The sequence below is a fragment of the Mesitornis unicolor genome, unplaced genomic scaffold (assembly GCF_000695765.1).
Source record: "Mesitornis unicolor isolate BGI_N332 unplaced genomic scaffold, ASM69576v1 scaffold4663, whole genome shotgun sequence".
NCBI lineage: Eukaryota > Metazoa > Chordata > Aves > Mesitornithiformes > Mesitornithidae > Mesitornis > Mesitornis unicolor.
In genome coordinates this window covers 70999-82347 of record NW_010172467.1, presented here as the reverse complement: position 1 = coordinate 82347, position 11349 = coordinate 70999, and the positions used below count along the sequence as shown (strand labels likewise).

At 38.3% G+C, this 11349-nt stretch overlaps 1 protein-coding gene across 1 annotated transcript in view; it reads right to left on the bottom strand.

Annotated features, from left to right (window-relative positions):
* Nucleotides 1-304: 304 nt before the first annotated feature.
* Nucleotides 305-11349, bottom strand: part of LOC104537483 (dihydropyrimidine dehydrogenase [NADP(+)]-like) — a gene marked incomplete at both ends in the record, with an annotated part of 75393 nt that continues 64348 nt past the window's right edge. The window contains 3 exons of the mRNA XM_010180380.1: nucleotides 305-515; nucleotides 2196-2365; nucleotides 5430-5537. Of these exons, the coding sequence (XP_010178682.1) occupies nucleotides 305-515; nucleotides 2196-2365; nucleotides 5430-5537 (489 nt within the window). The remainder of the gene's footprint in view (nucleotides 516-2195; nucleotides 2366-5429; nucleotides 5538-11349) is intronic.

The following is an 11349-nucleotide window of genomic DNA, read 5'->3' as shown; positions in this document are numbered from 1 at the left end:
AAGAGTATTCTTTGAGATCCCATTTGCATTGGGAGGAAAGCAAGAGACATACTGAGCAACTGCATCTCTACTTCAAGTTCCTGCTCTACACAGCACTATACAGAAAATTGCTTTGCTATCAAACCCTCAAGTTTTGTTCTAAGATATATACCGAAAGAAAAAAAATTCCTGTGAAGAGGACCAGCGGTGACAAACTATGTAACCTCCAGAAGACTCATTTCACAAAACCGCCAAAGGACAGGAAATGGCTGCAGCTAAAATAGCAATCAGCTATTAATTTACAGAATGCATTAGTCAGGGTTACCTTTAGTGTCATTTAAAATTGAGCCAAAGGCACTGATCACCACATCAGCTTTCAGACGGACAACCTGATCCTCATCTTCTTTCCAGTTTCCATCATTATCTTGTTCAGTTCTAACAAACTCCATAGCAACAATTTGTCCACCTCTAAGTACAACTTTCCGAGGGGAGAGGAAAGGCAGAAATTCACACTTCTCTTCTTTTGCAAGTTCCATCTGTAGAGTAGAAGCAATAAAATATGTAACTTGAACGCTGTTGAGTTTTTATGAGAAAGAAACATAAAATATATTTTGACTCAAGATGCTACCAGGCATTATTCTGTAGTAGAAGTCACCCGTGTACAGTATACGGCCAGTCATCCCAATATCAACTTCAGAGCCTTCTGTGCTATTAAATCAAGCAGTTCTAGACAGTGGCACTAGGTAAATTTGCATTGCAAATATGTATCCAATACATTTTCTTATCGTTCCCTGTTACTTTGAATATGTATAACTCTTCTGAGGGCACAAGAGTCTTCTGTAGCTATCGGTGTCTTTTATGCAGAGGCCTAGCATTAAGTACACGCCCTGATTTCTGTTTGCTATGATTTTAAGATGTCATTAAATGCTGACTGCCATGTGCCAACAACAATTTTCTGAGTGACAATCCAGACTTAAGATCTGAATCTCTGCTGTGGTAAAACTGATGAAGTCTAACAGCATTTTGTCTTAGCAAAGTCTTCAGGATTTGGTTATCTACGTTTACACGACAAAACTTTTTCAAACATGTAATATCCAATCTGACATCATTCTAGCATGGCCATTACTAGCTGAAGCTACTCTTATTTTACATTTTTCAGGACCACTGCATGACTGGATGAGTGCAACCATTGACAACTTTTAGGAATTTACCCAGGCTGCTCACAAAGATTTTAGCTCAGAGTGACAGCTGATTCTTGATAGTAAGAACCTCAATAGCATATGAGTGTGTCTGTGCAATGGCTTCAGTAATCTCATTGTGTCTAGAACTCTTGAATTAAATGCAACAAAACCAGAAGCAAATTATGCATCAAGAGACACTATACTACATTTTTTTGCCTCCATTCTCCTTCTATGAGATCTCTAAGATGCCAACCTTCTTGAAACAGATGACCAAACTACCATAAATCTCATTATAAAGATGTATCAGGTGTCCTGATCTCCTCAAGTATGCAAAAGTGTAAAGTGTGTACCAAATAAATGATAATGGAAAAAGACCACCAGAATAAGAAAATCTAACCTGAAAAAGCCCTCCTGCAGCACAGATACACTGAGGAAGCAGAGTCGGTTTCAAAATGTGCAGATGTCCTGACAAATGCCAAAGTGCAAAGCCAAACTGAAAATCAAATTGAATGCTGAACTCTGTGACGAATGGCATTGCTCTATTGCCGCTGGCAGTGATTCAAAACCAAAATCACTGTAAGTAATTTTCTAACAGCATTTCACAGGCTCCCAAGGCAATGTCCAGATCACTAATGAATCATCCAGGTTCATCAGACAGCAACCAAAAGGTATCATTCTAGGATCTAACCATGACCTGAATTCACCTGCAATACTCAAATGGCTGTTTGAACTCTGGGCTGCTTCCAAGGGTAAAAATTCTACTGTGTTTTCTAATTTATAAGAAATTCTACCCCTTGTATGCAAATGCATCTCTCTGACTTTACAGGAAACAGGTACAACAGAGGGAAGCAAATGATTTATACAGAGACTATATAAAATGAGCCTCAGATCTTTAATAAACATCTATACTTTTTAAAAGCATTTTTATAAAGAAAACCTTTAGTAGATGTCTTTTAAGTACCTATAGCACACTTTCAGGCTCTGCAGAAATAACAAGCAATATTGCTTCTCATAAATGCCGTTATTCAGCTTTACCTCTTCTGGGACAGCCCTGATATTAGTGAACCCCTTCCTGAAGACCACAAACACGCGACGAGCTCCGCAGCGTAAAGCAGATGTTGCGCAGTCAAAAGCAGTGTCTCCTGCCCCAAGTACAATCACAGTTCCATGTACTGATGGCAACGGAGAGTGACAGGCACACATCCCTGGAAGATGAAAGGAAAACCCCATTTTCAAGTAGAGAAACCATTTCTGCTTGACAGCTCAAAAGGTACTTGTACTCAAAGCAGTGTAAAATTGCATCTTACAGTTTCCAAGCATGGAGTGTCTCTATCAAATTATTCTGCTTCGCTGAAAGACAGTTTTATTCCTGTTTTTAAGATATGCTCATATACATAATTTCATAGTCAGTACTCTAAGCAGCTGCACCTTTCTATCTGGAAAGAATTCAAATGACAACGTATTGGTAGGATTGTGGGTCCTGTCAGGTTGAAATTAGCACTGTGAATTTTTTTCATTCAAAAAGTAAGTTTATCTCATCAGATTCATTACACTCCCAGTTAGAAAAAACCCACCACCTTTCAAAACACGACCAGTTGTTGATAGTTTTGTGTATAGTTTCTCAAAGTTAGTCTCCCCAGTCAGTTTTCTACAAGGCACTGACACTGTTCTGGCTATAGCATGGTTCTAGGAGGTTGTTCTCTAACGTAGCTGAACACAAGGCAGAAAGAATATTGTGATTTCAGTCGTTCCTAATCTTCCACTGGGAGAAAACATTTAATCTACAGTGGCTTTCTACAGATGATTTGCAAAAAGTTACACGGAGAGAATGACATTATGTGTTCCTCATCTATGGCTTTTATTTGATGATTTGCTTATACAAGAAATAAGTAAAACGGAACTGTACGTGTTCCTTGTATGAGACTGCACTTTACCACAAGTTTATATACAACTAACTGATTAGGCAAATTATAGTAACTTAACAAAAATAATGCCATCAACATTATAAAGCTATATTCTCAATGAGCCCATGATAAAATTTCAGTCAGGAGGTGCTAAGCTGGCCATTTAATCATTAACTGTAGCTCAAGTATCCTGATATAGTAGCAGCAGATTTGCACAAGCAATAATAAAGAAAAACAAGCAAAAAGCAATGCTTTTAATTTACACAGAGTGAGAAGCATCCTAATAAACATATTCTCCCTCCAGTTGTAAAATGCTATCCATTTAGCAAATGCTATTGTTTTTGCCCCTATATATATGGCATTGTGTTGACTATTTACTTCTTATTCTAAAATGCTCTCTAAACTTTCGTCATTTATTTTTAACGAACTTAATCCTTCGCAAAAATTGTACGCTGAGCAGTGGTAAAAGCACAGGTGCAGCAGGGGAATGGCAGTTCAGAGTGTCATTACGGGACTACTCTAGAACAGATCAGTCCACTTCGCTCTGGGTAACAAGGCCACTCCCAAGGTAAATTCACGTTTACGTATTAGCAAAGGGAACCCCTTTTGGAGGAAAGTATATTAACAAGTGGTATTCAGAACTTAATAAGCAGGCAGAGTATGTATTTTACAGTGATTAAGTCTATGATTTAGAAAACTGTCATAGTAAAAAAAGATGACAGAGCAGGATATAGGACATGTATATTTTATTTTAAAATTCCATGCTTTAGAGAGCAAGAGGTGGCTAGAGCTACAGACAGACGCTAGGAAAGCTAGGTAAAAGAGACCATGTTAATTAACAGACAACATGAAAGAGCTATCTATTACTGTCAGTCAGAAAAGGTTAGTTCTTCAAAGTTCATACTTTTTCATTGTAGACTTAATATAAAAAAAAATATCATTATATATCCTGGTAAATCAAGAGTGCTACTTTGCAACATTTTAAAAGATGTGGATCATAATACAGAGATCCTCATGCAGGAGGGCAACTTAACATTCACAAGTGTTTTTAGTCAAATTATTACAAGAGGGAACTGTTTTGCAAGATTTATTTTTCCTTTATTAATAATTTCCTTTCTTAATTAATTTCCTTTATTATTACTAATGTTTTGCAGTGCAGATTCTCAATCTGGTTCATTTTTAAACATCTATTTCTTAAAAAACCCAGACAAACAACCAAACAACCAGACAACCCTTTTCTCCCAATCCATTTGAGCTCACTTTGAGCTTAAGAAACACACAAATAAGCATTTAATCAAAACAGCAGCGATGGGACAGATGGGATGCAGAATTTCCCTTCCTAAATATTTTGCATAAAAATGGGTAATAAACTTTACTTCTATATGCAGAATAATTTGCCACAGAAGACACATTCTTCAACACATTGTTCCTAGAAAGTCTACTAAATTAGCAGGCAACCCTATATGATCCTAAAAGAAATTTCTGAATGCTCAGAAGAAAATCAGTTTGTCAATAAAAAGGCATGTGTGTGGTTAAATATGTGGTTGTGAATACAAGACCACACACTGCACTAAGTATGTGCCCAGAAAACTGTACATGGAATTTCTTTTTTATCGACACACAGGGGACTCTAGACCAGGAGGGAATGTGGTGCAGAAATCACGAGCCCCCATCTCATACATCCATCTGAGGCTGATGACTTCACATTCAGGGCCACTGAAAGCTGCTATAATCCTTGGGGAGCTAATGCAGCCATCTCTGTACACAAAACAAAGACATAAAAGCACAAACCAAGACTGCATTTGGTGCCCATGAACTGAGTGCTGTCTTATTAACCCCCGGCATACTGCTCCTGTCTTGAGTCTTAGACTGTGAGTCCTTTGGGTAAGGAACTAGTGCTCCCTTAAATGTGTCAGTAAAATATGCAGCACATGACTTGGGATCAAGTAAAATAATGTACCAACAATATACAAAGCCACTGCTTATATGGGTTGGCAACACCTTCTTTAATATAAAATTTTTCCAAGTCCATCTTATATATACTGTCAAGGTAATTTATACAAATGAGAAGCTTACGACATCTTTCATATATAATTCAAAATAACAAATATAACTTATTAGGTGTAATGCTTTATCACATCCTTAGATTCTTACGTGTGACTATTTGATTTACCATCTTGACTTTGACTTTCCTGACCACACTCCTGAGGATGCAACTCACCAAGAGAAAACCCTGCCCCAGACCCATTCACTGGGAGAAGCTTCACGATCGGATGTGCCGCTGCATAACCAGCTGTCCATTTTGATACATCAATAACTGCTAATGCCTTGCTGAATATGATTACAAGAACATAATGTCATGCACCTGGTTTACTTGCCATTGCCACCAAAGGCAGGAAGTCTTTAGATGTGTAGAATCCTTGGTCCATTCTTAGTCCTTGGAATATTTTCTCTCTGTTTGGTTCTGGCAAACCTAAAACAGATATTTTAAGACATATCAGAACTACAAAGGAAAATGTCAAAGACCAGTCTACATTTCACATTACACACGCATTCTCAAAAACATCCTCAATACAAGCACTTCTACAGACCCTCAGATGTGACTAAAGGAACATCACAAATGACTGCAGTTTTTGTTTGTAGGCTGTAGCTTACATAACTGGTGATCTTGTAATAGCACTGGCACTTGAAAACAAGGGTTTTGGATAACCTGTGTACTCATATAATTCATACCAAAAGAAATGCAGAGGAAAAGGTTAGAGAGAACAGGATATACAGGGTGCAAATGCACAGAAGCTACTGGGGAAAACTCTTGTAAGCTTTTCTTGTATTGTTTCACTGGCATACAGATGTAACTCTTACTGCTGTGAAGTGATTTTGCTCACTTTGTTTGGAGGCATTTTTCAATACAGCTAGTCTGTGGATAATACAAATGAGGGAATAATAAACAGCTTAACCGATGAGGAGAGGAGGACAAATGGCAATGCTGTAGATCTGTCTTATCTACGAGTATTTGTATGCCATCTTTTTTTTGCCATTCTTGATTGTTTTCTCAAAACCCCCAAGTCCTTATTGGCTGACATTTATTTATCGTTATTAATAGCACACAAAAGTCGTAGGATACAGACAGGGATACACTTCACAACCAATAATAGCAACAAATACCTCTCAATTAAAAGAAAGCAGCAAAAAGCATCTTCCCATTATTAAATATCTTCTCCTTGCAGTGTGAACATTTGGACAGCACAAAAAACCAGCCTAGCTGACGTAGAAGTTAAAACATCTTTTTCATGCAATGAAAAGGTTTTAATGCAATGATCTACCAGAGTATTTTCAACGGGACCTTGACTTTCATGTTTACATCTAAAAACCCCATAATATTATCAAAGTATGCTAATTAATAATTACACACTGAAATGGAGTAAATGTCAATGATTGTTCTAAGGAAACACAGCAGAACTGAGGAGTCCTCAGCGCAAACAAGGCAGAATTGGAGCATGCAAAGCAATCTGTGTTCCCTCCATTCTCAGGCATGGATGGCAGCAGATGAATCTTTCTTCTCTTTGAGACATACTGGTCTGCAAAACCCCAATAACACCATGCTAGTTTCAACAACAAAGCAGGATTGCGCTTTGAGGAGCACTGTTCCAAGTAGGGAAGGTTTAGGGACTTTTTATATTATGGAAGCAGCAAAAATCTGTCTCATTTCAGCATAGGATCAGGTCTCGGACAGAAGAAAAGATTTTTTTTCATGAGTCATCTGACACAAGGGAAGTTTCTCAAACCTTTAGATCCCTGAATGAAGTTACTATAATACAAGAAAAAACCACTGTATTTTTAGTTTTATCAGTTTCAGTGAAGAAAATGAAAACATCCTCTCAGGGAATTCAAAAGGCTCACAAGACAAAAAAACAAATTAAAAAATCCTGAAATTTTTGCATCTGAAAATTGTCATGTTATCAAGCACCTTCTTGACCTCTATTTATAAAAAAAAAATCATAACTCAGTTGCTGAACAATTGACTTTCAAAACATCCCTGATTTGTAGTTGGATATTGAGAAAATTAAGGTTAGGAAATACTAGCACGTACTGAACTTCAAGACCTTTGAACACTGTATGTCCTGGCTAGACTGCAATATCAGCTAATGAAGAATGAATAATGGATATCTTAAGAGGTTGCCAGAAATACTTAGTGCTATTCAAAGTATAATATGTAAAATGCATTAAAGGAATTATTTTTAAAACTGCATAGGTTTTCCTCCATGTATATATTGCAAAATCATCTATGGCAAGAAGAGTATCTTGGAAAAAGCTCTCAGTGACTGCCTACAGGCAGAGGACAGAGTAACTTTTTCCATGGAGGTATCTGTAAACCAGCTCAGACGCCTCAGTTTGCTTTTGGGGGAGACACTCATCATTAGTGAGATGTACAGCCTGCACTAAAGAGAATTTCCTTTCTACCTAACATCTATCTCCATTCACAACCAAGCAGAAACCCTCACATTTTTTTCCCACTTATTTTTGCCACTTTTATAATCTCCAAATGAAAATTATTTCATCTCTAATGGCATCAGTAATTTAGCTCCCATAGGCTGAGAAAGAGTAAATTAAGGGACTGTTGCAATGTTCACGGTTCAGGTTCATCACTAGTTCAGTGTCACTGAAATCGAAGCAGTTGGATTAAGAATGCATCAGATTCAATAATGTCAACTCTGGCTGATATGTCAGAAAAAAAAAGCCTAAGAGGTACTCAGTGTTCATGGCATTTTCTGCTATTTATTTTGCTATTTTCATTTTGCTGAAAACTCCACAAAAGCCAACTCTGCAATATTTACATTTGAAGAAAACGCAGCGGATTTTTCTCTTATACCTATAAACACCTGGCACAGTTTCAAGCTAAGCATCTGCTGGAAGTTATACTGGATTCTGATGTATCTCCTTTTGCTGTTTAGCTTCTGCCATTATAATGATTGCACTTAATTTTGTCAGAATAGAGACTGAGTACTTCTTAAAGTCACTAGGCTAGCTAAGAAAGAGGCAGAGGCAGGCAAACAGAAAGAGATCAAGAACTGATAAGATCCACTTTAGAGAGACACCGTTTCATAATAAACATCCACCCCATAGAACTACGCTTTACAGACAGATCAAATATTGATAAATAGCCAACAGCCTCTCAGGAGAGAGAACATTTGACAAAAAAAACAGCTGTAGAGGAAAAAATGTCATTTCGAGCAAAGGGGTTTAGAGAAGAAATAAAATTTAAAAAACTCCAGTCATCTACGAAAGACACAATTTAGGTCAAAATAATGAACCAAGAGAAATACTCTGAAGATAAATCAGAGAGATCCTTTAGCAAAAGGGAATTCACATACTAGTACAAAATAGCCAGGAGCCACCAGAGGAAAAATGCTTAGAAAAACATGAGGTCTCCCTAAGTTTTAGACTGAAGTCAATGGTAGTCAGTTCTCCGCTCTCCAAATCCACCTGCAAGCCATGGAAAAGTATTTTTTCATTTATTACTTGGAATTTCTTGTCCTGAAACAATCTTCCAGGTCTCCTGTCTTTAAATAACCTATATCTAGTGATAACAATGATCTCCTTCACCTGCACTGAAGAACAAATCTGCTGCAAAGAGGCAGCCTAGAAAGACAACTCCACAGACAGACTCTGTGCATCTGTACGCAAGCAGAGGGCTATGCCTGCCCCCAACTTCTGCAGCCAAAGCCCTGGACTTCCTGAAGCCACAGTCCCTTTACCTGCTGATACCAGGGAACAAGCTTCTGAAGCAACTGATATCCAAACCACACAGTGAAGCCTCATGGGCTGTGGAAAACAGCATTTACTAAGAATAGAGGAAGCAGAAACATCATGAAAATAACAGCTTGCATGACAGATCTAGTTCAGCTTTGCAAAAGCTTATCTAGACAGTCCCAATCTGGGTCAGGTACAGCATAGAAAGCAATTCTTCTCTGTTCCTGACGCTCAGGTTTGCTAGGCCCAGCCTTGCATCTCCAGATGCTGCAGCTATCTCTCAGCAAGCACCACTCTCTCAGTATAAAGCCTTTTTTCCTTCATTTGATTCGCACAACCCCTTCTGCAGTGGGCTATACCTCAGCAGGGTCTCTCCCATGTCTGACATACCATATACTTTCCACAGTAACAGTGGCTTTGGAAAACACAGACCTCCCATTTTTATATCTTTTATATATATACATATGAATATATACATGCATATATGTATTAGAAAAAAACATCAGCTTTCTGTCAAGATCTTGTGCTCTTTACTATCACAATACTTATGCATGTCAGTTTTCTTAACTGGTGGTGTTAATTCCATCATCTCCATTTAAAGAGACAGAATTGAGATCCTCTCACAAGTCCAGATGAAACATGAATCACTAAACAATTAGAGTCAATTTGTCAGATATACAAGGCAATATACAACAGTGATGCATACACAACGTAAGGGATTGGCATGCAGAGCAATGCACCTAGTCCACTTAGTTGTTGCACCAAATAAATCAAGGCACATCAACACATCAATCAGCTAAGTTTGAAAAGGAAATAAATACTGCTGCTATTACTGTAACTATTAGCCTGGTCTGGAAAGGAAAACTAAAGTGGGAGTAGATGTACAGCATATATCTCACTCCTATTTTGATCAAATCCTGTTAGGAATGCCTTCTGAACCTGAACTCATTGTTTGGATTACTTAAATCTGACGTGTTTGGGCAGATTTGCAGTTTCAAATGAACTTCTCAGACAGTCTTGATAACTGACATACAAAATAAGCCCTCGTCCTTGGCAAGGGTCAAATCTGCTTTTCACTGGCAGCTGACTGAAAACAAATCTTCAGACAACAAAAAAATAGAGCTGAAGTGTAAATATATAGTAGCCTGCAGGGAAAAATACTTACTAGAGCATTGTGAGGTTTTCTGGTTTTCCTCACACTGAAAAGCTTGGTTCGCTTCATTTAAAATTGGGCTAATACCACATTTTGGAAAAACTTAAGCTGAAACAGGTAAACAAATGAAGAGCTAGGATCTTTCAAGCAACACTCCCTCTTTGCATTCTTAGCTGTTATAATCCTGACAGAAGAGAGTTTTCAAGACGAGAACTGTCTGAATTGTTTTTTACCAACCCTTTGCTTTCAGGTAAAAACTGAAATTCAGACTAGTGAATGCAATCTGTGCTTGAATATACTAAACCCAATTTTTTAAAAAAGCCAAGACACTCTATTTTGACATTTTTTATAACGAGTCTTTCAACTTTGTTTCAAAATGACATTACATTTATAACTTTATCCAAATTGAATTCAAAAGAAAACACAGAAAAATTGATTCATTGGCTATGCTCATGTCTTTTTCTGCCTTTCAAAAACAGCAAACCATAACCAACATTCATCAAGTCACCCATTCACCAATTTAGGGGACTTCTTTTCTTTTTTTAAAATATTCTCATAACATACAAATATGGAGCATTAGATAGTAATTCAGAGGGTAGAGAGGTCTTTGCATCTTTTGCCATATCTATGACAATCTGCTCACGTATACAAGACTTTGAAAAGTCACATTTACAGAGACAACTCTTGTTCTGCCCTTCTCAGCCTCCATAATAGGGATCTGCTGAGGAAGGGGTGCCCAGGAGATCCTAGATCCTTGTAGAAAGCCTTGAACTGTCAGAATCTACTGAGAACTAGAAATAAAATGCATGAACTCGATGTGGGCAGAAGAACTGTCTATCTGCTCTGGTGGCAATGCAAGTCTCCTGAAATAATACCTGAGAGGCTGAGCCCAGACAAGCTGAGACCTGGCCTGCCAAGCAGCACAAGAAACTTGAACACAGCCCAATAATGAGGCAGCACAGGTTCTGGACCAGCAATCACAGAATCACAGAATCACAGAATCGCTCGGTTGGAAAAGCCCTCTGAGATCATCATGTCCAACCGTTCCTGTCTACCCACTAAACTGTATCCTTAAGTACCTCATCTACCTGCTTTTTAAATACATCCAGGGATGGTGACTCCACCACCTCCCTGGGCAGCCTGTTCCAGCTTCTGACGACCCTCTCAGTAAAGAACTTCCTCCTTATCTCTAACCTGAACCTCCCTTGGCACAGCTTGGTGCCGTTTCCCCTTGTTCTATCCCCCATCACCTGGGAGAAGAGACCAGCACCCACCTCTCTACAAGCTCCCTTGAGGCAGTTGTAGGTGGTGATGAGGTCTCCCCTCAGCCTTCTCTTCTCCAGGCTAAACAAGCCCAGTTTCCTCAGCCGCTCCTCATCAG